The 25659-nt window shown below is 45.6% G+C and overlaps 1 protein-coding gene across 3 annotated transcripts in view; it reads left to right on the plus strand.

The window, feature by feature from the left end:
• TOX2 (TOX high mobility group box family member 2) overlaps positions 1-25659 on the plus strand; it is a 137950-nt gene that overhangs the window by 66087 nt on the left and 46204 nt on the right. For all 3 annotated transcript variants that reach the window (XM_062604053.1, XM_062604055.1, XM_062604054.1), the window contains exon 3: positions 16376-16621. In XM_062604053.1, coding sequence (XP_062460037.1) covers positions 16376-16621 — 246 coding nt within the window. The remainder of the gene's footprint in view (positions 1-16375; positions 16622-25659) is intronic.

Genomic DNA, 25659 nt, shown 5'->3' on the forward strand with positions numbered 1-25659 from the left:
TTTGGTCAGCAGACCCCTGGGCATCCCCCTTCTTGAAGCCTGAGCAGCTCAGAGTGGGTGCAGTTCTCAGGTACCTGGGCAGGCAACATGAGTGTCCTGGGTAACCTGGGCAGGGGAGCCTGTGTTGTGGGTCCCCAGGAGGGGAGCATGGACCATGGGTACCCAGGAGAGGGGACTGCACTGCTGCAGGTAACCAGGGAGAAGATGGCAAGTGTGTGGTGTGGGTACCACGGCATGCGTGTCCATAGTCCTGTGTGGTCCTGTTCCTCTGGGGAAGGTTTAGCTCTTTCCCTTCAGGTGATGCACCAGGCCAGGCTGCTCAGAGCTATGATGGGAACCAAATTCAGACACCGTTAGGAATGCACTTGCCTGTCACAGGCAGGTGTGCTCTGACACTGGACCCAGCTGAAAGACCACAGGCTTAGCTCCTGCTGGCAGGGTGAGAGGTGGCAAAGGTGACCCAGAGCTCTGCGTTTGGCCTGTGAATCCATCACCCTTGTTGTGGTCATCCTGAGGACCGTGCTGGATCTCACTTCTCCTTGACACCATTTTCATGATCAGCAGCCTCTGAGCAAGCCTGAATTAAATTTATCTCAAACTAGGAAATCCATCAGTCACCATCAAAAGTGTCGGAGCTGCTGCTGTGTAACTCAGGTCTATACATTTGTGTACACTGTAAAGGGCAAAATATGACTTGGCTTTTATTACTTTAATTAAAACATGAGTGAAGAGTATGAGATTCATATTAAATTGCATTTTCCTGGCTGCTGTGTGAAGGAGCTAACTGATCTGATTACCATGAAGATTACAAACTATCAAAGTGAAAAAGAGCTTTTTGCAAGTATTTCATATTAAACCTTCAAACATAACACTTTAAGAATAATTATAGTTGTATTACTGGAAAGTGATTCATGAATTCTGAATAAATAGAAGACCCTTAAAGGGAAATGTTCCAAGACCACAGTTTTCATTCCAATCTGATGAAATTTAGTATCATTTTGCAGCTGTAGAATAAAATGAAAAAAAAATATATGTACATAGAGTGTATTGAGTATATGTCAGACTAAACTAATGAGATTTTTTTCATCAACTCTGAGCACGCACGCAGACAAATGGAATAGCCATTCTCATTTTCTGTAATGGAAAGCACTGAAAGAAGAGGCAAGAAAGGATCTTACTGCTCACAGGTCTTTATTCTACCCTTGATTGTTAAATAATATATTTTCAGTTCTCATCTCTTGACTGCAGAATGTTTGAACTGACATTAATGGGTATATAAGAGAAAAGAGCAAGCTTTAAAAAAACTAAGCAAGTGAGGAAGGGCTAGGATTGGGAATTTTATTAGTATTCCCGATGGGCTGTAATAAAGATACTTTTCACACAATACAGTGAATGTTTACAGCAGACAATTTAGTTTCCTTCCAACAATTATGAGAGAAATTGAATCTCAGGAAATGTTCGTTTTCTCTAAAATTAGACATAACAATAAAGATACCCCTGAAAGTTTATTAAGGAGGGAAGAAAAGAAAAACAAACCAAAACACAACAAAAGGCAGGAGTCTCTGCAAGACAATTTAGCAAATTTATTTTAAGATTTCCAGATGACTGGAAACAAAAACAAAAGCAGACACCTACATGGTGCTGAGGGCTCGTGCTCTCCACACCCAGCTTGAAGTTGGGGCTGGTTTTCTGTGGAAGAGCTTTTCTTTTTTCCCTAGGGTTCAGTAATTTCTAGTGCATTTTGGAAGCAAATACCCAAAAGGTGCTTGTTTACACCCTGTACCCATCTAGAGGAGGATTCCCATCACTTCTGCAGCAGGGGAGGCACAAAGTTATGCTCTTTTGCATGCAGGTCAGGATGCTACAGGCCTGGGAGCCTGCACTGGTAGCAAAGGAGGATGCGAGGTTCTTGCCTGCCCCCAGGGGGTTTCCCTGCAATAGGCGCATAGAAGGGAAACATCATTATATACATCAAAACTAGCAAAGCTGGGAAACCATTGAATCCCAGCCTGGTTTGTGTTGGAAGGGATCTTAAAGCTCATCCAGTTCCAAGCCCTGCCACGGGCAGGGACACCTTCCACTAGAGCAGCTTGCTCCAAGCCCCTGTGTCCAACCTGGCCTTGGACACTGCCAGCTCCTCTGCAAATGTGATGTTTCACCTCCCTCCCTGCACAAGTGCAGTTACGTGTGGGTTTCCATGTTTGAAAAGCAACTTAGCAAATACGGTGAGCTTGGGCCTTTAGTTTTTTTTCCCAAGAAAATTGATTGCGAAATGTCAAGAGAGGAGCTGCAGGGAAAAGACGGGAATTACTGGGCACTTGAATGCAACTTCAGGAAGGAATTTATCCTGCTCACACAGAGCTGCTGAGGATCAAACCGCTCTGTGAAGCGCAGAATACTTTGAAGCTCTTTGAGCAGCTCATGCTGTGGTGTTCAATTTTTGAAGCACTGTGATTTGAACAAGCAGTGTAGTTCTTCTCCTTGCCCTGGTTTCCAGGCTTCTGCTACAATGTCCATGTTAGAGACACCTACTCAATCCTACTTGGCTTTTTCTTTTGTCGGTGCGATCTTTGATTGTCAACTTCTGCCTCACTCTGTCCAGTCTAGAAAGAGATTCCTGTTGTTTGATATTGAGAATAAGGATGGGGGGATATATGGTGAAAGCTGACACAGCTTAGCTTGCAGCAAAGCTTCTGTAGTGATCTTTCTCAAGAGGATTTGTCCCACTTTGGTCATATTTGGGGCTAGACTTGGATGATGCTTTTTGGTAATACCAAGTAGGACTCTTGACATGCCTGGTTTGGTACCCGCATTAACAGTAGGAGCACTGAGTCATCACAGGTTTGTGGAAATATGTAGGCTTTGTGTGGGCTTGGATTTGAAAGATGGCAGCTGAAGCCCTTGAGTACACTGGACAAATGTGCATTTTTACCATGGGGTCGATGTTTTGGTGTTGCCTGCAGCCCTGCTGTACCCAAAGCCTTCCCTGCTTCTCCATTTGCATCTTTCTCTCATTTCACCTCTTCCACTTCTGCCCATTTCTCTTGGAGCAATTCAGGTTCTACCTAGCATGTTGTGAACTAGTAAAAATAATAGAGAAACCTCTCCAGCAGCTTAACAAATGAAGTGTTTCACTTGGTTTGGCCTCTGGATAGCTGGGGCTGGTTTTCTTTGGATGCAGGGACTTCATGGAATGCCTCCCTCCCTCAGGCTTTGCGTGTTAGTTTGGATCCTTGTGGTCATGCAGTGGAGGTTGTTCTGCTACTGATGTGAGTCCCCTTGCACCTTCCTTTCCTCTGCAAAGCTCTTTTCTCTGTCAGCAATGCTGCCCATTGCCTCTAAAGCTGCCGGTGCCTGCAAGGGTCCTTTCTCACTGCCACCATTGGAGGTGATCACTGATACAGGCTCCTGGCTGTGATTGGTGTCCTGGCTGGACTTCTAGATGGAAAGCTGTTATTACTTTAGGCAAACATTGCTATTTTTATTATTAATTTAACAGCTTTCCTTCTTTTCTTCCTCTTGAAAGGATGGTACCTACTCTAGCTATTCATTTTGTCCAGCTTGCTCAATGCTTTAGAAGGTATTTGATGAGTCTTGGTGATTTAGGACAGAGAAGAGCTACTCCCAGCAATGTGTGTGTGCCTGCCTTATTTTTAGATACCATACATAAGGCTGGTTTTATTAAAGAAAAAAAAATGTTAAAATTGTAAAAGATAAAATCTGTTTGTTTCCCAAAATTCACATACTGGTGGCTTAAGGCTGAGATTTTCACACCTACGCTGGGGATTTGGAGACTTGGCCGTGAACCATGTTACAGTTCTCACAAATTTGTCAGGAGTCTCTTGGTGCTTCGTGCTTTCCCTAACAGCCCAGCACCTTTGTGCTTTTGTGGCACGACAGCTTCTGCTTTGGGTGAGTGAGTAAAAGACTGCAATCCTTGCCGTCGTGGTTGTGAAGAGAGGCTTGTAATTGAGAAGCTCAGTAAACGCAAAGGAGGTAGAGAGAGATTCCAGGTGATTATGTGGACATCTTATGGACTGGGAGAATTAGCACCTTGATGAGTTTTGCATATTTGAGGCCTGCAAGGAGTGAGGCATCCCTATCCCATAGGTAATCTGAATACCTCCTTTGACCACCCCCAACCAGGTCACAGCTGCACACCAACATTGCCTGCTCTTGCTTTGGAGGCAGCACCCTTCAAAGCCCAGGCATTGAGATTGACATTGGGTAGATGGTTTTGCCATAGCATCTGGTAAGTGACTGTCCCCCTGCACTGGGCACTGGTGATGCCGCACCTCAAATCCTGTGTTCAGCTCTGGGCCCCTCACTGCAAGAGAGACATTGAGGTGCTGGAGCGGGGCCAGAGAAGGGAATGGAGCTGGTGCAGGGCCTGGAGCACAAGTGTGATGGGGAAGGGCTGAGGGACCTGGGGGGTTCAATCTGGAGAAGAGAAGGCTCAGGGGGGACCTGATCGCTCCCTACAACTGCCTGACAGGAGGATGGAGCCAGGAGGGGCTGGGCTCTGCTCCCAAGGAACAAGGGATGGGACAAGAGGAAATGGCCTCAAGCTGCACCAGGGCAGGTTTAGGTGGAGATGAGGAACAATTCCTTCCCCAAAGGGTGCTCAGGCATTGGAACATTGCTGGAGTCACTGTCCGACTACACCACAAAGAATATAGTAGACGAGGCCCTTAATGACATGGGTTAGTGGTGGCCTTGGCAGTGCTGGGGAATGGTTGGACTTGAGGATCTTTTCCAACCTAGTTCATTCTATGATTCTATGATCTCAGAGTTGACTTTGGCAAAGCTGACCCAGAGATATCTGGCTTCAGCGCTTCTCCCATGTGCCACAGCCAGATTCTGGGGCTGAGGGTCTTTGGGATAATGTGGGAAACTGATTTATTGCACTGGTGATTTCAGTTAATTTCCTTTTCCCATTTTGGCAACTTCCTGGCAGTCCAGAACGTTTTGCAGTGGATGGGTGGGTAACGGATTTCAAGCTCCACATAGGGATAAAGAGGGGAGAGGGGAGGGCAGAAGGTGGCGTTTTACAGAGCATTGACATGTTCTTAATTCTAATAAAATACTAACAAATAGGTAAGCAGCACCTTAGCTGCTAAGGTGACAGGCGCTTAAGAAGCATTGAATAAATACATAAAACATATTTGCTGAAGGCATTTGTTGTTGGAAGTTTAAACATTAAACGTGCCTGCTTCATCTGATACCTTAATAAAGCAGGGATGTTCAAAGAGCCATTAGTGGTGCTCTGACTACAGCTTTACATCTTCACTATATGTACCAAGGAAACTGCATTATATCAGCAATGCCTCAGTGGGTTTTGCCCCCAGAAGGGAAAGTAAGTGAACTGTGGGAGGGATTTTAATGTGGGCTTGAGCTTTCCTGTATTGATCAGTGTGGATCTTTTGGTATTGTTCCCTTGTAAAGTGCTGGGGCTGGTCCATGGGAAGCAGCAGCTCTGCTGTGGTATCCCCAAGCTCAACAAAAGCTGGCTTGGGGCCTGATGAGACAAATAAACAGTTTTCTGTATTTATTTTTTAAATTACAGGCTAAGGAGGAGCACAGATACTCAATCCATTAAGAAATAACTAGGTGGGTGATTCACTACCATGTGTGTAAATGGCACCAGCGCTGCTCTGCCTGCACAATTTATTAATACTTCACGGGAGGAAAAAAAAATTATTTTAATCTCATAATGGATGATGAGCTGTGAAATTGCTTCTGCAGCAGCTGGGCACCCTGGGGGAGGTGCTAGATTGCACCACATTATGCAAGCTCTCCCCACATCTCTGTCTTCCTCATGCTAATCAGACACATCAAATCTGGGCAATGGAGAGGAGGTGCCACTGCTTCTGTGGGTTTCAGTACTTTTCTTAATTTAATATATGTAAGTTTTCTGTCACTGTGCTTTGGGGTCCAAAGTCTTGCTTTGAAAGCCTATGGGCTCCAATCTGAGTGCATTTGTGGTGAGTGATGCTTTGGGCTTTGAAGGTTCTGGCCTGACCCACGGGATCATAGAATCACAGAGATGCTTTGGTTGGAAGGGACCTTAAAGCTCACCCAGCTCCAACCCCTGCCACAGGCAGGGACACCTTCCACTAGAGCAACTTGCTCCAAGCCCCTGTGTCCAACCTGCCCTTGAACACTGCCAGGGATGGGGCAGCCACAGCTTCTCTGGGCAACCTGGAGCAGTGCCTCAGCACCCTCATTCCTGCTGCTACTGGCCACACTGGCCTGGTTCACACCATTAAATAGCTAGAAATATAGCAAATGGACTGGGGCTGCCCGAATTTGTATCTAGCTGATACCATCACTGTGCAGGCTTGTGCACCAAGAGCTGTTATGGTTGAGAGCAGCTTTGCTCTGCTTTGGTAGGTTTGGATGGGGACTATGAGTAGAACTGACACTGCCAGTGCGGGGAGGTTTGGTTTGGGTGCTAGAAGCACAGTTAGACGTTTTGGTTGCATGTGAGAAGAAGGTACAAATGTCTAGTGATGAGAGCAAACGACGTATAGTGTAGGGCCACTTAGGGAAAAACTGCAGATTACCCCCTTAGTCCCAGCAAGGGATTTGCAGTGTGCAACTCTTAGTTGTACGTGTGTGTTTCTCATGCCTTATGAACACCAGTCCTGGTTGGCTGCAGGTGTGTCCTGGTGTGCAAAGACCATGCAGCTCTGTCTTTGCTGATGAGAGAAAAAACAAAATCAGGGCATACCTGGAAGAAGAAAGACTTGATCCAAGCTGGGTGTGTTGCCACTATGGCTTGCTGAAGGGTCTGGCTGCAGACCTCTAGGTAAAGCAGTGTATGGCACAGAGTATGGCTGTGCTGGCCGTGTGCTAGGATAGGACATATCCTTTGAGAAAAGACTCTGAAAATCTTCCCTTAAAGCATCCAAAAAGTATGGCACAAAAGCTTTATAAACCTCTAACCCCACAGCTTCAGTTTTGAGCATAAAGGAAACACTCTCTAAGATGAAAACCAAAAGGGAAAAAGCATGGCACAGAATACGGTTTCCTTCCTGCTCTGGGTTCTTCTGACTCTACTGAAGCCAGGTCGAATTAATTTCTTAGAGTGCTTTTTACTAATTCCTCCTTGCATACTCTCCATTACTGTTTTCAGGCCTCCTTATCTCTTGACCTGCTTACAGTGCATTATCCGTCATTATATAATGTACCCGTGGCTCAACGCGAAACACCAAATCCGTACAGTCCAACAATGAATTTCTGTGAAGTGCACTGATCTTATTATGCAAGTTCAGTATGGCATGAGACAAAAAAGGCAATTATGTAAAATCCACAAATAATTCCCAGAAATGCATGATATTCTTGAGTAGAATATTACCGTATTCCTTGGATTTGCTTCCAGGCGAGACACTAGGAAAGGAAAGAAAAGGGCTTCTATTTGTCTGGCCCAGTCAGTCTGATTTGAGATCCCCACTGGCTCCTATCTCAATGGATGAACAGTCCCTTCGATACATTTTCAAAACAGGCAAAAGATCATTACAACCAATTTTAAGGAGGCTGATTGTGAGACAGATGTCAGAGGCTGCACTTTGCCTGTGTCCTGGCTTTCCCTGGAGCGCTGCCATGTTTGCTTTGAAAGCCTAGGGAAGAGTAGCCACAGAAACACACAGTGAAAGGAAACAGTTCTCTGTCAGAGTGGGTAGGTAACTAAGATGTAGGTGAAGCTAGATGGTACTCCTGGTGATCCAGGAGCAGCTCTGCATCAGACATGCCGTACAGTCCTGGCCCTGCTTATGAAGATGTAACAAAGGGTTTTCAGGAACTCTGGTTATTGCTGAGGTTTGCATAAGCCAATATTGAATGCTTCTGAAAATGCTGTCAGCAAACTTTGGGCCTTCATATCCCATCTGCTTGTTTGGAAGTTGAAGATCTTTGTTATAGGCACATGGTGCTGCCAGAGGTCAGCCTCTGGAGCTGGAGGTGAGACGTCCAGATGTAGTACTTCCACATATATCAGAAAGTGAATGTCCCAGCAGGGATCAGGACACTGTGGGGCAGAGGAGGTTGATGCCTGGACATGCTCTGTCCATGAAAATGGCATTTTGGAGAAGTGACAGCAAATCTCTAAAGCAGTAGTTATGGACATGTTTTGTAAGGACCCTGGGGTACTCCCTGCTGCTAGATGTTGATGTCAGGAGCTTAATGGAGATGCAAGAAGGGGGAAGAGCAACAAAACTAGGTGGAGCAGGTGAAATGGAAGGATGAACTGTTCTGTTCTCTGAGAGGCTTCCATGATTGTTTATTAGGGCTTTTTGTCTCCCCCAAAATCCTGGTTAGTATTGGCCAATTTTTAGGTCAGCATGTTGACAAACTACTGGTCTGATTGCTTAAGTGTGTCTTGAGTTCTCGTGAGGACAACATGTGGCTGTGGGTTTCCATTCCTCACTAAAAGTGATTTAGAGAGCTTTTCCTTCCAGGATGTACTTGGTAGCATGAGAAGGTGGATCTGGAGGGCCGGTTGCTCCAGCAGGTTCAAATGGAGCTCTCCTTTGGGATGTTCTGTGGTTCTGACAGGGTATTTCCTATCACTCTCACACAAGGCAGTTCCTGCCTTGCAATGAGAGGAGGGAAGACTGAGGTATCTGTGGTGGAGTGCATTTTACTTCCTCTTTATTCCTGGGATAACTTCTTCCAAGACTCATTTTTGTCTGTGATACTGGGGAATTAAAGGTCTGTGCCTCCCTCTTCCCTGAGAGGGATAACCACAGCATTAGAAGTCCTTTATATACCACTGCATGTTGCACTGCTGCATCCATGCGTGTATATCTGCCTTTATGGTAAGTGTAACCTTTTCCTGAACCAAAGATTTTCCTGAACGAGAGCCCTTTGGGATCTGTGGGGCTTTCCTGGATACATTTTTAATAAACACAATAATTTGACTGCAAGCCCATTACCTATCCCCTGTTTATTCTAAGTTCTATTTCCATGCCTACAAAAAAACAGTAACTCACAGGGCAATCAAAGGAAGAATGACAACCAGGACAAAATTGGTATGTGTTGCGATAAACCAGTCCATATTCAGCATCATGCACTCCAGCTTTATATATTGCCTGTAAAATAATGGCTTCCAGAAGATATTAAATCTTTAGGAAAAATCAAGCCTAATTGTAACTATATTTTTGTTTTCCATTTTGGTTTATGTACAGTGTACGACTTTTGCAGAGGCATTTTTATTCCAGGGAAATGACAGGCCGACAAGAAGCCATAATTGCACTGATTTTTACAAGTGCCTGCATTACTGCAGATCTGATGTACTGTAAGACATGAATCAGAAAAATTCTATTAAAAAATCTCTTGAATGGCTGACACAGGAGTATTATCCACAATGATTAATTTGACTTGGTCATTATGAACACAGACAAGTCTGGCAAAATTGCATTTCATTCCCCACTGAATTCATAAAATCACTATACACATAATAAGAAGTTATAGTTCTCTGCTATCCACTATTCTTGACAGGATTCCAGTTCTGGATAAGATACTGATTAAAAAAAATGGAAGTGGAGGGAGAGAGGGAGTTGGGAGCTTTTTTCAGAGCCTACAATGAGACTGATTTCTTTTGCTATAAATTGTTGATAGAACTCCATTAGCTTTAGCTTTCTTTTGGTGAAGTGGTGATGCAGGTCAAGCACAGCTTGGACAATATAAAAACTGACTGAAAGCTTTTATTTACACTGAAAGGGATGCAGCAGAATGGCATGCACGTGTTTCACACCATGAATCCCAAGAAGCCTAGTTGGGCTGTACCTCAGGGCACAGGGTAGGGGCTGTCACTGCAGACCCTTCTGTTCAGCCACAGCCACAGGCAAGTCCCTACCCAGATTGAACCTCAGGGACTGTCCATCCCTAATGACATATGCTGACAATACAGATAGTTATTGGCAATTGGGATCCTGTTCTTCATTTCTCACCCACATAAACAGGGTACCAATGGACGGATTGAGGCCAGAGAGTCCCAAAAATGATGTTTCTGGTTTCGTGTAAAAAAATAGAACAAAACCTTTTTCTGGTGAGTAGCAGAATTGGATGCATGTCCCCCCCCAAAAAGCTGTATCTTTCTGAGTGAGCTGAAATTTTATGTTCCTTCTGAATATTACCGGCTGGCTCCCTCCACAGTTCCCATCCTGCAGGATGTTTAGGACCATGGTATCTCCCTTCCCTGCGCATGGGGCTTTATGAAACTTATGGAAAAGAGACTTTTTTTTGTGCTGTTAAATTTGGTTGGAGCCATCTGGCAGGCCTGGCTTTTGAAAGACTCATGGCTCTGTGACTGCATGGGATTGGTGTCTGTAGGAGATGGGACAAACTGAACTCACGTGAAATTAAAGGGTGAACATCCAGCTCCATTCAAAGATGAAGGGTCAGCAGCTCTGGAGGCTGTCATAGCATGCAGAGTCTGCATCAGAGCAATACCTGCACAATAGGAGGAAAAGGTGAGAATCTGGGACATAGAGGTGTGTGCTTGCCCTTTGCATGAACCAACATCTGATTGGGGTTTAAAACCCCACTACTACAGGTATGGAAGTAGGGGTGCACAGAGGTTGGCAGAGCCCAGCTTTCCCACAGGTTGCCTGATGCTCTGCTGTGATCCCAACCTGCCGGTGGGGCTGCTGTTACTGAATATTGTGCTGATCTTTCCAATGCACGTTCATGTTCTTGCAAGAACTCATTTTTCCCTTTTCAACCACACTCCCATAGTCAAAAACCTGAGCATGTGAAAATTAGTGTAGAAGAGGCTGGGAACACTTCAAAGACAATTTGTGGATTGTATGTGACTGTCTGTTGATAAATACTTCTTTACAGTATTTATCCAACTCTACCCCTGTAATTCATTGGCCCTGCTATTCACACACTGGATCACCGTGTGTGAAGATGAGGCAAATCAGTTTCCATTCCTAAGACACAGAGCTGCTGATGTGGAAAATCAGTGCAAGAAATCTTGGCACAGGGCTTTGGGAATCCCAGGTGGGAGCACAGCCCTGCAGCATCCCCCTTCCCAAGGAATAGTGCTTAGAGGGTCTGTACCCTGCACGCAGTCCAAGGTCACCCTGCAGCGGGCATCAGACCTTCTTGGCCCCAGAGCATTGGAGTCTTCAACATCCAAGTGACTTCCACTTTCTCCTGCCACCTGAAAGAATGTTTCTGTCTCTGCAGCCACAGCACTTTGTGCCAGCCAGAAAACCCTGGGATTCATGTGCCGGAGGATGATAGAATCCTCGGATGGTTTGTGTTGGAAGGGACCTTAAAGCTCATCCAGTTCCAACCCCTGCCACGGGCAGGGACCCCTTCCACTAGAGCAGCTTGCTCCAAGCCCCTGTGTCCAACCTGGCCTTGAACACTGCCAGGGATGGGGCAGCCACAGCTTCTCTGGGCACCCTGGGCCAGCGCCTCAGCACCCTCACAGGGAAGAGCTTCTGCCTCAGAGCTCATCTCAGTCTCCCCTCTGGCAGGTTCAAGCCATTCCCCTTGGCCTGTCCCTACATCCCTTGTCCCAAGCCCCTCTCCAGGTTTCCTGCAGCCCCTTCAGGCACTGGAGCTGCTCTCAGGTCTCCCCTTCAGGAGCCTTCTCTTCTCCAGGCTGACCCAGCCCAGCTCTCTCAGCCTGGCTCCAGAGCAGAGCTGCTCCAGCCCTCGCAGCATCTCCATGGCCTCCTCTGGCCTCGCTCCAACAGCTCCACGTCCCTCTCGTGTTAGGGGTCCCAGAGAAACACATCAAAATCCCCTTATTCAATTATGATCATGACTGTGCCAAGCAATGTGGGTGGTGAGAGACCAGTCTGGAGGCTTCTAAGGAAACATGAGGTAGTTTGCTTTCATTAAACTTCGATGTTCACTTTTTCATTGTGTTTGGACTCTTCCTCTTTACATGTCCCAAGTTTTTCTCTCAACCTGGTGTGCTCTTCAGCTTGTGTGAGCACTGGCACATGGTGGATCCTTTGTGTAAGAGCAACAGGGAAAGTCTGTGTATGGCAGTGCAGTGTGCTTACCTGGTTTCTGATCCAATCTGATGCATCACCGAGATACCCCACAAACCACCCAGGTGTTCTTCTGTTGCCCTTTCCCCAGTCTGCGCTGGCAGAGCCCTCAGTCATGCTTTTCAGCCTTACAAACAACAACGTTCTCCTCACTTTGCAGGCTTTCCAGGCTGGTTTTGGTCTTTTTAGACCCATCTCATCAATGAAGGGTCTAGAGGGCCCCATTCCTGCGGCAGTAAGCTCTTGTATTAGCTGCAGGAAAAACCTGGTTACTAGATGATGGGTGGTACAGAGTCTGCGGTGGTTTGTGTCATCTGGATGATTAGGGTGGGATGAAACAGGCCAGCCTACATATTTCCTTGTACCTTACCAAGAATAAATGTTCTTTCTTAGGATTATATTTACTGTTGAATGTTATTTGACAGGGCAAATATTTACCTGCAGTAATACTGCAAATCTCTGTCATTCTCACTGTGAGTAATATTCTGAATCAATGCTTGGCTTCAACTCCTGGATCCTTGCAGATAATCACACAGAACATGACTCAGTGGAGAATTGGGGTCACTGGGCATTTGCCATGCTGCTGAGGAAAATGGTTTCCCAGGTCCTTGGTCAAGTCACATCCTCTGTGATGAATATCAATGTACAGTGGTGAGATGGTGCTGACCAGCTGTGGTTTGCAAAGATGGACAGCACTTCCATGCTGTCTAGTGTGTGTGTTCTTGCCCAAGATAGGGGGTTGGAACGGGATGGTCTTACAGTCATTTCCAACCCAAACCATTCCATGATTCTATGGCTCACTTCTAAGAGGGGAAAGGCAGGAGAAAGCTAAAGGCTTGGTTTGTAGACATGCTCAACACTTGTAGCTCCCTCCCGAGTCACCTGCATGGGTGTGCAGGGTTGCTGTGCCCATCAGGCCATCTTGCAGTGCGGAAGTGAAGGACATCCAGGCACATTGATAACCACAGATGTGCTCCGTGTTTGCAACGGAGATGTTAACAGACATCAACAGACCAGTCCCTACTATTTCCAGCTTGCTCATCATTGGACACTGACAGTCCGGAGCAAGAGCTCCTCAGTTCTCTCCTTGACCGACAGTAACTCATAGATGCAGCTTAAGGGCCTGTAGAGATGATGTCTGCATCTTGATGAGTTTATAATTCAGGTATTTACCAAGCCATATAAAAGAAGATCCGGTTTTGCTGTTAAAACTCAGGCTTCCCATGCCTGGGACACTGGAGACTGGATCTGCAGATGGACAGAGGTGGTCCAGAGACCCCTGTTCAAACTTAGATTTCAGGAAGAAAAAGTGGTTCTTAAGTATGGTTTTGCTGCTGTTGGAGGTTGGTTGTATCTGCTGCAGTGCCATCCTCTGGCATCACTGTGCAAGCATGAGGCATGGCCCTGGTACTCTGCTCAGGGCAGTTTGATCCATGTCTGGTGCCAGCCCCAGATCACAGATGCACAGGGACCTGGGGACAAAGAGGGTGTCGGAGCAGAAGCACTGTCCCCTCTCTTTCACTCCATCCCACTGCAGGCAGAAGCAGCAGTTTGCCACTCCAAGCCCTGCATTGCAAGCCAAGAGAGGGCTTGCAATAGACTTGTTGTTTCAGCTGATTTCAATGTTTTAATCTGAAGAGGAATAATGTGTAATTACAACAACTGTCATCAGTTTGACAGTGGAAAATCCTAGATCTTCTGTGCCTTTTTGTGTTACCATAATGGGCAGCCTTTTAGCAAAGCAAGCTTCTCTGCACTCACATATGGAGTCCTGGTGGGATGAATGGGTTCAGACCAGCTCACAAATCTAATTTGTAATGTATCCTTATGACATATAATTGGCTGTTTAATATAATTCAAATTAACATAAGAATAGAAAATATAATTTGCAGCCTAGCCCACATGGGGGTGGGAAGGAGCATTGGGTGTCACTGGCAGAGGGGTTGAGATGGCGCGTGGTGTGAGACAGCCCTTCGTGGGACAGAGACATCACCTCAGTCATGTCAGTAGGCACTGTGTGTGACACTAAGTCACCCCTCTTTCCCAGCCTTGAGTGTCTATCTGTCTCATCTCCCTTCCTTATCACCCTAGTGATCTATTTAAAACACATACAGAATAAATGCCGTTTGCTTTGGAAAATGGGCAGGCTCTGAGTCTGGTTACAGTGATTGGATATTGTCTAATCTGATTTTGATTGTGTACAGCTTTGATTGTAATTTTGATATGTCTGCACAATACTGTAGCTCTTGGGAAAGCTTTGTGATTTAAACAGGTATTCTTATGTTGGGGTATTTTTTTTTCCCTTGGGCTGAATAGAGCTGAGGCAGAAATGTGCAGGGGGGTGAGCAGGGTTCTAGAACCACCTCAAAGCCCTCAGTGAGCTGCTCTGCAGCAACACAAGGAACTTGTAGTTTTGAAGAGAGCTTTAGGAAACTTTGAGTGGGTTTTACATAATTTAGTTAAGTACAGCTAAGCCACTTGCTTATATACCTGATGCCAAAATAAACCAGTTGGAGGAACAAGTTTGCTGTGCAATGATTAATTTAAGTCCCTTTCCATAAAGCATGGAGTGAAATCCTCTTAAATAACTGTGAAAGAATTGGTGTACCTCGAAGAATGTAGCCCACGTGGAAACCTAACTACTAGATGTATTAAATGGGATCTATCTGTCTACTGCTGTGTACATCCTCTCAGCCCCCTGCCTTCCCTGTATAATGCCTCTGCTAGACAGAAGCTGGCTGGAAAAATAGCTTGGCTTGAATTTCCCCGGAACAATAGCAGTAGGTACAGAGCTATCTCAGCCTGGATCCATCTTACATTTCTCTCCTACTTGTGTTTCCCCACAGCCAGTGGGAATCTCGGGTGAACGTGAAGGGCTGGGTGGGATGTGCGTTTTTCCATTTTCCATTTCTCTTTTGCAGCAGGATGAGGGGAGGCAAGAGGTAGGGGTTCAGCTCAGGAGGGGATGAGCCACTTCCAGCCACAGTTTTGGGGTGACTCAAGAGCAACTCCCTGCTCTGATACCCCACAGGGATGCATCTCTCCCATCCCAGGCAGTGCTGGAGCTCTCCCACTGGGAGCCCTTCCACAGAAACTTCCTTGCTCCCCGTTGACTTCTTCTCTATTCGGGTCAAACATGGGGTTTATTTTCTTTTATGAAGGGTTTTCTCTCTGCAGTCTGGGGTGATGAAGAGCATGTGAGCTCTGGGGCAATGGATTAATAAAACCTACAGTGCTTAACTGGTTTTGCACACATCTGGGGTTTTGCTCTGCAATCATGTATTAAGTTAAAATCCAACCATGAAACTAGGTGATCTGGGAAATTTAGCTTAAAATCCATGTGTATAATACTATGGCTAATCAGAATTTCATATTCTATAATAACATGTGAAACAGAAGATGTTTATTAGATTACATTTTCTCCTCTGCAGAGGCTGATTCTATTCTGTGTTGATAATTAATAATTTTGGATAGATTTACACTTACATTCTGAAACAAATATGGTTTTGTCTGAAGTGAAAACAACTGCACGAGTCCAATCAGATATTCTTCCTCCATATCAACTGGAACACTTAGAAGTAAACAAATCACCAGCAAACACGGGAAGCTCCAGGAGTCCCAACATCTCCGCGTGTTTGTGGTCACCCTAAGGGAGCAGGACTGGGAGGTGAGGGTATGGATATACCCATATGGATGTGGATGTAAGGAAGGTAAAATCTCCATGGATGGTGGAGTTATGCAGGCTTCCTTTTGTGGATTTTTCAGAACTGATAGCTGTGTTTCCATGTTTCCCTCCCTGGTTGTAGCTTCTGTGCTGGAGTTTGTGAGGAATCCATGGGATTTTTGCTCCCAAGTACTAGTTTTTTCTACAGGGCTAATTCTCATGAACGCTCTTGAAAATACAAACTGTAGATACTGTAAGAGCTGAGCTGGGCGCCCAAAAAGACACTTGGACTTCAAAATACAGCCACTGGGTGGGAAACGGCCGTGCTCTTTCCATGGCTGTGGGCTCTGTGAGCAGAGCTTGCCTGGCTGCATGGAGGTTTCTGCTGAGGTTTTGTTGAGCTAAAGGTGTGCTAGAGGGATGCAGCATGGGAGAGGGGCGTGGTGGGGATGCCCAGGCAAATCTGAGGTCTGCAAGGACCTGTGGTGTTCCTGATGGAAGATGCAGTCCTGCCACACTCCCTGCCTGGCTCTTACCTGGTTACAACCTGCTGGTGTCCAGGGATATGGATGTCTTTGTTATTAAAATCAAACCATTTTCACTGGAGTGTTTTTTTGTGTTTCTTACACAAATAATCACTTTGCTAAAGCAATGAGGCAGTGACCTGTTGCAAAATGTCTTTTTCACATTTTAGACATATAACAGTCAGAATGAGAACAATGAAGACTACGAGATCCCTCCTATAACGCCTCCCAATCTCCCTGACCCTTCCCTCCTGCACTTGGTGGACCATGAAACTGGGTATCACTCCCTGTGCCACAGCCTCCCTTCGAACAGCCTGATACCAGCGTACCCCTACCAGAACATGGACCTGCCGGCCATCATGGTCTCCAACATGTTGAGTCAGGATGGACATCTTCTCTCCAGCCAGCTGCCCACGGTCAGTGACTTTGCCCTCTTGCTGTGTTTCACGAAAGCTGCTCTGTATTTTGAGTTATCAGTTGATTGAACATAGAAGGATGTTAATGATGAGATGTTTGCCCTGGGGGTTGGGAATTGCTGTGCACCGAGGGCAGGGTGCAGTGGCAGATGCTGCAGTCACTTGTGTGGCTGTGCTCATGGTGGTCATTTTATGTTTCCAGTTTGGTGTCTTCCTGAGCCTTATTAGTCCCTCAAGAGCAGAGGGGAGGTTGTTTTCCTCTATGTACCTAACATCCTCACTGAACTGAGCAAAGTCCACGTGCTCCATCCTCCACGTGAAGGTGACCTGCCAAAGCCCTTAGTCCATAAGCCCCTACAGCCCATGTCCTTTCTCCTGTTGCCAGGGTGGCCTTGGTGGCATCAGCAAGAGAGGTACAGATGCGCCATGAAGGGAAAGGTGTCCTATTGATTTCAAGGGGAACAAGATCCCTCCTTACACTTGCAAACTCACATTGCCTCTTGGCTCTCGCTGTGGCAAGGGGATACCTTGTGAAATATCAAATGACTCTTCTGTAGGAATAAATAAAGCAGGGATAATGAAGTAAAGTGCAGCTCTGGGAAGGAAATTCAGGGCTAATTAGACCTTAGGATGCTTCTGTATCAGCAGCACCAAGGAAGGGTTGTGACTTGATTTTGACAGTGGTATTGAATTAATACTGTTGGTGATTAATAATATTTCCCTGTTTAGCAGACCTATGGTTAGTTTTCTACGTTGTTTCTCTCTAAGATCCTTGATTTTCGTGGGTGCTGTTGCACGCCTTCACTATCAAAGAGTTAATTTTTCTTCAATGGCATGGCTGGGAGTCTGCTACTCACTACCCGGAGAACATTTGGTGTTGATTGCTTGAATAGATAACAGTCTGAAAGGTAGTGACATTTAAATATTTAGATGGGATATGATCACTTAGTCTAGGAAAATCCCAAGGCTTTCTCAACTCTTCATGCGTCTCCAAGTTTCATTGTTAGTGTATTAAGAAAAATATCATGTTCTGCCCATCAATATTAAATACCAGCATATTTCAATGGGATTAAATATTATTTAGGCGTCTGTGTTAGCATTTAGGTTCTTAGGTGATTAAAACATTCATTTCTGAGACAAAAAGAGTCAATTTCAGATGAAATATTTTCCCTTGGTTTAATTTAAAGCACAGCCCCCTTGCCTGACCCCTATTTTCATAACATGATAATTTTATCCTGTGTTGATTGTCTCATTTTTGAGAGGTGATATTGCACTTATAAATCACTTTCTAAAATACCTAAAGAAACAAGAATAGTGGGATTTATTAAGCAGCTTCTGGAGGTCTGAAATAATTTATTTTGGAGTAGTCCTTGGGAAATGTTCTCTTTCTTGCTTTATGGTACTGTTTTACAAATGCAGCATCGTGACAATAAATCAGGACTGAGCCAGAGAAGATAAGAAGGGGGCTTAGTGGGCTGTAAGTATAGAGTGGAGAGATTAAGATTTGTTTGCCCCTTACCATGAAAATAAAAAAATCCAGTGAACCCTGAATTTCTCAGACAGTTCCAATTGGAACTGTTCAGTTCTGAGGGAAAAGGCTTGGAGCTGTGATACGTCTCCAGAGGTCCCAGCACCAAAGGAAGTAGAGCAGGGAATGAACTGTGTTGCAATTTTTAGTCAAAATTCAGTCCTGTCAAAACCTTTTTCTGCATGTTGCCAGACTTCTCCCACTGACAGGTAACACCTTCTAGCCCCTTGTTTTCTTTGGATGCTCCAGTCGAGTCTCCCCTTACTCCATCACTGGGGGATGCTTCAGGGTGCATGAAGGGGAGACCTCATAGCAGCCTTCCAGTTTCTGAAGGGGGCTTATAAGGATGCTGGGGAGGGACTCTTCATTAGGGACTGTAGTGACAGGACGAGGGGCAACAGGTTCAAACTTAAATAGGGGAAGTTTAGATTGGATATAAGGAGGAAATTCTTTCCTGTTAGGGTGGTGAGGCACTGGAATGGGTTGCCCAGGGAGGTTGTGAATGCTCCATCCCTCGCAGTGTTCAAGGCCAGGTTGGACGAGGCCTTGGGTGGTATGGTTTAGTGTGAGGTGCCCCTGACCATGGCAGGGCGGTTAGAACTGGATGATGTTAAGGTCCTTTCAACCCTAACTATTCTATGATTCTATGATTCTAAGTGCTACAGTCCTACTCAAACACCAACTGCCTTTGGTGACTGCTTGCAGCAGGAAGCCTCCAGGCCAAGAAAAGGGCTGGTTTGCTAACACCTTCATAAGAGAGGATCTATTACTGCAGGGGTGGTGATGGGAAGCCTTGACTGAGCACTGCGGGGCAGGCATGTGGAGGTTTTGTCTTTGTTCCAGGACCAACATTGTTCATGCAAATGCTGCATCCAGGAACCTCAGTCCTTGCTTGTGGGGGGACAGCACTGCCTGGAGCCCATCACCACTGCTCAGAAACCCTGAAGCGTTGTGCTCCTCCAAGCCTGGCCAAAGGACGTTGGGGCATGCTGAAAACCCAGCCTGGTTTCCCATGGCACATGTTGTGTGCTGCTCCTTTCCTGCTCTCTCCTGCAGTGGCCAGGTGTATTTTTGGACATTGTTTTGGACACATGAAGCTGTTATGAGCAAATATTGTCTTTGTAGCAGGTATATAGAGTTTGACTGAGGAGACTGGCAACTCCCCTTGTGTCTGCATCTTCCTGGTGCTTCTCATCATGAGAGATCTTTGTGGCTACGTTAAAAGCATTAACGTTTCCTTGAGCACAGTGGGGTAACGTTTTTCTGCTCTCAGCAAGCTGTCTCAGACAAGTATAAAAAGGCTGCAGCCACAGCCTGGAAGTTCTTCATTTCAGTTGGTTGAGTGGAAGCAGATTATTTGAAGAGTATTACAAAGCTTCATTGGTGAAAAGCGAGCTCATGGTGTAAAAGTGTCAGATTTCCAGTTACCTGTGGAACCTGTTTATGTAGAGGTGAGAGAGTAATAGGTAAACAGGGGTGGCCTGTAGTAGCAAGGATGAGTGAAGCCCTGAAATAAGAGTTAGTTGGCTGATTTTGCAACCTGAATACTTTTTCCTAGTGCTGCAGGACTTTGCTGTGACACAGAGAGAACCACAGTAAAACAACCCAGCAATTACCCACCTGCCCCTCTCCCAGGTGAGACATGGAAAGGAGAAATAGCCCCTTCCTGAGCTGGGCTGTGTGTGCCGAGGCTGTGGGAATGGTGTAGGGCTCCAAGGAGAAGCATCCTCTATGGTGTCCACCAGAAGACCTCAAGCGAGGTTGTCCTGCAGGACCATGATCTCTTGGCTCCGCAGGTCTCTCCCCAGCTCCCATCCTTCTCGAGACTGCTGCTCCCTGTCAAACACAGCAGCATTTCTTATTGACAGCCTAAGCCAGAATCAGTGGGAATTGCAGCTGGTTTTTTCTGGATAGCACTCACTTGATGTGCTAAACAGTGGTCAAGGTATTTGGTGGTGGGCAGCACAGTTGGATGTGGCTGTACAGAGCCGGCGAGCATTGGAAGGTTGTGAGAAGGTTGGTGACACAAAAGGCAAAGATGGTGACACAAAAGACAAGTAGGATATGCCAGTCTTCTGTCATGGGAAATACCTGACCGTGGTAGACAATACAATTTACGTGTTGTTGGTAAATACTCCCAATACATAAATATTTCAATCATTTCGAATCACTGCCTGTTAAAATAAATTTTTTAATACCTCACCTTGCAGTTTTGTGTCCAGGTCTGTGGCCTCCAACACAGGGGGGACATGGAGCTGTTGAAGCTGGCTTTTGATAAAAGCCTGTAGGGACAGGCCAAGGGGAATGGCTTTAAGCTGCCAGAGGGGAGACTGAGATGAGCTCTTAGGCAGAAGCTCTTCCCTGTGAGGGTGCTGAGGCGCTGGCACAGGGTGCCCAGAGAAGCTGTGGCTGCCCCATTCCTGGCAGTGTTCGAGGGCAGGTTGGACACAGGGGCTTGGAGCAAACTGCTCTAGTGGAAGGTGTCCCTGCCCGTGGCAGGGGTTGGAGCTGGATGAGCTTTGAGGTCCCTCTTGGCCCAAAGCATTCTATGATTCTAAGTTATTTCAAATAACCCATACCCCAGTGCAGCGGTGCCCTTTAGAGCAAGCTCATGCTTTAGAGCAGTGGTCAGGAAATGCTTGGTTGGCTCCATCAAGCCTCAGGCTCGCAGCACAGCACCAGTACAAAACTTAGCATGTCTTCCCTGTTTCAGTCAGTCCTGGATGAGTTTGCATTGGCAATTTTGTGTTGTGTGCTTTAAGTTTTGACTAATTTGGCTTTCTGCATATTAATGGTTCAGTATTTAAAAACTAAACTCCTGAACATGAGCCCTTGGTGGAAAATAGTAATAATACAACCATACATGAAGGGTTCTTTGTATTAAACAGAGCCCTGTTTGCAATTCCCTGCTAGTGTTTTTCTCAGAGGCAATAAATGAAAGAAATATGTCTTTTTAAATTTTATAAAACTCAGAAAAATGGTTTTAAACAGCTTTTCTTCACCTCCTATAATTATTTATTTTCAAACAGTCCTTCAGGGTAATGTTCCGTTTTCTTATTTCACACTCCTTTTTCTCATAAATGAACCATCACTTCAATAAATCATTATGAAAACAGAGACTAACACAAACCCTGAAAGGTTGAAAGATTTATGTAACACATTTATGTTTTCCATTTTCTCATTCTGGTACTCCACTGCTAAAGCTAAGCTAATAAAAGCTGCTATTAATATTTCTTGTTGCCTAGCAACCGCAGAGAGGGAGTAATAGCTTTAGCTAGAAAAATAGATGACCGATAAGGAAAAATTCAATTCTTTTATTATCTCAAGGGAAAATGGGCTTTTACTGGAACATTATGATGTACGAGTGTGAAGTTGAATACAAAGGATATTTTTTCAGTTGTTTTTCTATCTTTAATGAACATTATTTTACCTTCACAAACTCATTTAAGGCATTTGCCCCACCTACTTGCGAGCTTAATTTAGCAGCACCCACACATGCTTCTGGCTTTAAGGATCTGTTGGCATTTTCATGTGAAAACCCCTACCCTCCATGCCTGCCCCCGAGCTTTATCGTTTGGTCATAAAACTCCCTCCAGGTTGGAAACTGGGAGACAAGATTCACAATCAAAGAGTAAATTGTTCTTGTATGTATTTAAGAGCACGCTTTCTCAGAGGAAGGGGTGTGCATGGAGAGTTTGCTTCCTGAAGTTTCAGCTGTTGTGGCTGAGCTCTGTGTCCAAGGAGAGCAGGAACGCTGCTGCTCCTGCCTGTGATCTCACAGCAACTGCAGGCTCCGGAGGGGCAGATGAAGAGCTGGTGCCTGCAGGCAGAAGTGCAGGTCCCTGTGGGAGCACAGGTCCTTATCTGTGGGAGAGGTCTTACCTGTGCTCCCTGCTCATCCTGGACAGCAGAATGAGCTCCCCACAGAGCAGAAGCCCCTCTTTTCAAGTAGCTGAGGCCACAGCTTCAGAGTGATTCCTGCCAGCTGTGGCCAGGAGAGAATCGGGGTGATGGGAGTCACACTCAGGTCATCATAGAATCATGGAATCCTAGAATGGTTTGGGTTGGAAACCCCTGCCACAGGCAGGGACCCCTTCCACTTACAGCAGGTTGCTCCAAGCCCTGTCCAGCCTGACCCTGAACGCTGCCAGGGATGGGGCAGCCACAGGTTTTGCCAACACCTTGACAGGGCTTGGAACTGGATGAGCTTTAAGGCTGCTTCCAACCCAAACCATTCCATGATTCCACGATTAAAATGTGCTCTTACTCATGGCACCACATCATACCATGATGGAAGGGTCTTGCACTGCAGGAGCCAATGCGTGTGTGTAGGTCTGGCTGTGGAAGTGTCTCCCTTGTCTGTGTCTTTTTTGGTTTTGTGCTGCAGACCGGGTCTTTATCTCCCCCTACTCAGTTCTTGGCCTGAAAGCGTGTCCTATCCAGAGGTGGTGTAACTGCTGCTTTCTATGAAGCAGCATCTCTGCGCCACGTGGCCATCCACCTTCTAACTATTGCATAGAAATCCATCCTCCTAATCTTTCCTCTCCTTGAGTTGGTCACTATCTTTCAGATAAGCTGGTGCATTCGCAGCAGTCCCAGTGGTTAAAGAGTCGCCTTATCAGCTATAAAATAACCATGCCGTAGCTGCAGGGAGGGTGCATGAGTTATCCCTAGAACATATGTCAAGTGAGCCTGTCCCTCTTGCTTACAGCAATTTAAAATATCACCAATTGCATTGAAGTCTGCATTAAATTCTTCTTTGGAGCAATAATCAGCCCCATAAATACATGGTTTGTGTACCACAGCCGAGGAGGCTCGTTGTGAACAGCATGTATGTATTAGTAGTGTAATTAAAATATCAATTACGCCGTGTTGACAGGTTGCCAAATAACTGGCTTTTGTGCACAGTAAACTTAATCACTCCGAAGTCTGCTCACAAGACCTGATGCAATCTTGATGCCAAACTATCACAACATAAAAGCAGCATTTGCTAAAGCACGGCTCCGATATTACTCTGCGCAATGGTGCTGCACTCCGTAGCTGGTATCATGTTCTGAAAATTATCTTTTAATGTACAATTTGTATTGCTGAGAAATGTCACTTACTTTGCAGAACGTCTCGCCAGCAGAAAACCTAAGATTTATTCCTGTCATTTTTTGTCTTCTCTGCCATGTTGATAGTAAGAAGTCTACTTTACGTGTGTAATGCTTATGTCAGTTTTGAAATTTGGGGTTTCATAAAAGACAGTGGTATAAATAAAACATCATATAAATTAAAAATACAGTGGGAAGTAAAATCTGTAGGTTACAGAAGCAGATAAGATGAATACGGCATGAAGGAGGCTTTCAGAACAGTATCAAATAGCTGGAGTAAATATGTTCAAGGTATGGGCTGAATCTTCTTTAATAACTCATTCTGATCTTAAAATGTATTTGTCTCTAGTATACAGACATGCAGATGGAAGCCACTTAGCCTAGGTTTAACCCTTTAGATTGAGGTTTGCACTTGTGCATGTTGATGTATTTTCCCCTCCTTAGCCAACAATCCCACTGATTTTTCTGGGTGAGGCTCATTTTTGCCCCCATCAAAAATATCCTGCAAATGAGAGCAGGCTTTGAAAGATGAAGTAGAGATTTGGAAGAGAGTTTCTTTGGAGTCTGGGATGTGGCTCTGGGGGTAAACCATGTCAGACCGTCTTTGCTTACAGGTTGCTCATCTTTAGCACAACAGTTCTAGGTCCTTTTTGGACCTAGCCGCTTTGGGAACAGTAAATAAAGTTGGCACTAATATGTTTCCAGGGGCTCTCTGCTAACCAAGACCTGCTCTTCACCAGCAACCTGGGCTATATGTATGCTTGAGCACTGAAAAAGTTCATGTGAGACCTGCAGTATCTTACTTCTTCCTTCCCCTCTTACTGAATGTGCTCAACCCTTTTGCGGCAACAAAAATCTACTTCCACCCTCCCCAAAATGTTGCCTTTATGCCTTAATTTGTGCATGTGAGTCAATGGTGCAGGTTATCTGAGGACTTCTGTTATGTTTGGGTCACATACAGGGAAAAAGAGTAATTTCCACTCAGCAATAATCCCCCAAGCACATGTCTGTGCCTTCTCCTGCATCCCGTTCCTGCTCACTGCCTGTCACTTCTGTCACTGTGGGGATGCAAAACAAAGCTGAGCTTTCATTGCCACCTGTCTGGACTGACAGTAGCAGTCTAATGCAGGGAGGGGAAGGTGGTTTTGCCAAAGAGATGGAGCTCCCTCCATCCCACTGGGTGCTTGCACCATGCATTCACTTCATTTGATGTCCTCTCTGTCTCATGGCACACTCCCCTCTTTGCTATGTGTGCTTGTTTCTGTGGGAATAAAGAGGAGATGTGGTGGGTCTGTGCCACATGGAACCTCTGCCTCACCACCAAGTCCTTGTGCTCCCTTATGTGTTTAACACCGCATTTCATTATGCAACATAAACTCTTCTTTGAAGTGCATCAGGCACCTGTAAATAGAATAGGTTTTGCCAGTTTGATGCAGGAAAAGCTGTGTGCTGTCAATTATCCCACCAAAGTAGCATGTCTGGCAACTCTTTGCCATCCTTCTTGCATGTTTTGATCAATGTTGCAGCCCACTTTTAATTGCCCTTATCTCTTAGATCAATCATATTTCTCTCTTAGCTGTCATTCACCTCTTCTTTGCATGTTTCCAGGTTGTGTTAACCTTCACCAGCATCACCCATCACCCCAGATTTTCCTTGCTGACAGGGAGGGTCTGTGCAACTTTGAGGCTTGTTTCTGAGCAGAACCTTTCCAGGCATTCCACAGCCCAGTAGCCCTGCAGTGGCTGGTGCTGGAGCAGTCACCAGCACATGCCCAGGGCAGGACAGCACAAAAGGATGGAAATTTCCATGGCTTTTGTTCCAGCTGTGCGTTAGGATGGCTGTTCACTGCTGTAGGTGTGTGCACGTTGAGTAAGTAAGTCTTTTCTTCTGATTTAAAGGGGAGACATTTTTAGAGGCAAATAACAGAAAGTGCTTACAGTAAAAATAATAGGCTGTAACAGGCTTTGTTATGCAACGAGGAGATCAAAGAGCTACAGCAGCCACTCAAGGGGGGTGTGCTAACTGGCAGGTAAGATTTCCTCAGCTACTAGATACTAATGGTAATCCTAGCCTTCTTGTAGGTGTTTTCTCCTGCTTGCGGACTCCAAACTTGTGGGGTTTGCTGTTAAGTGTGAAGGGTGGTGGAGCACAAGGGAGAACACAGGCATGAATCTTGAGTCTGATTTCCCTCTCTTCAGCAAACACCCCACATCTCTACCTGCATTGTCCCAGTGGGGTGGGTGTGATTCTGGGTAAGTCCAGTGCCAAATTCAGACCCCACCAAAAGACCAAGAATGTTAAACCTATGAAGCACACCCTGAAAATCACAGCTGCAGCAGTCCTCCCTTCTGCCTCAGTTGTACAGGATGACGCACTTCACATCCCTATAGCCCAGAAAAATTGAAGTTACCATTTAA

This window comes from Pezoporus occidentalis, unplaced genomic scaffold, assembly GCF_034315485.1.
Source record: "Pezoporus occidentalis ecotype Australia unplaced genomic scaffold, CSIRO_AGI_Poc_V1 ctg83, whole genome shotgun sequence".
NCBI classification, from domain to species: Eukaryota; Metazoa; Chordata; class Aves; order Psittaciformes; family Psittacidae; genus Pezoporus; species Pezoporus occidentalis.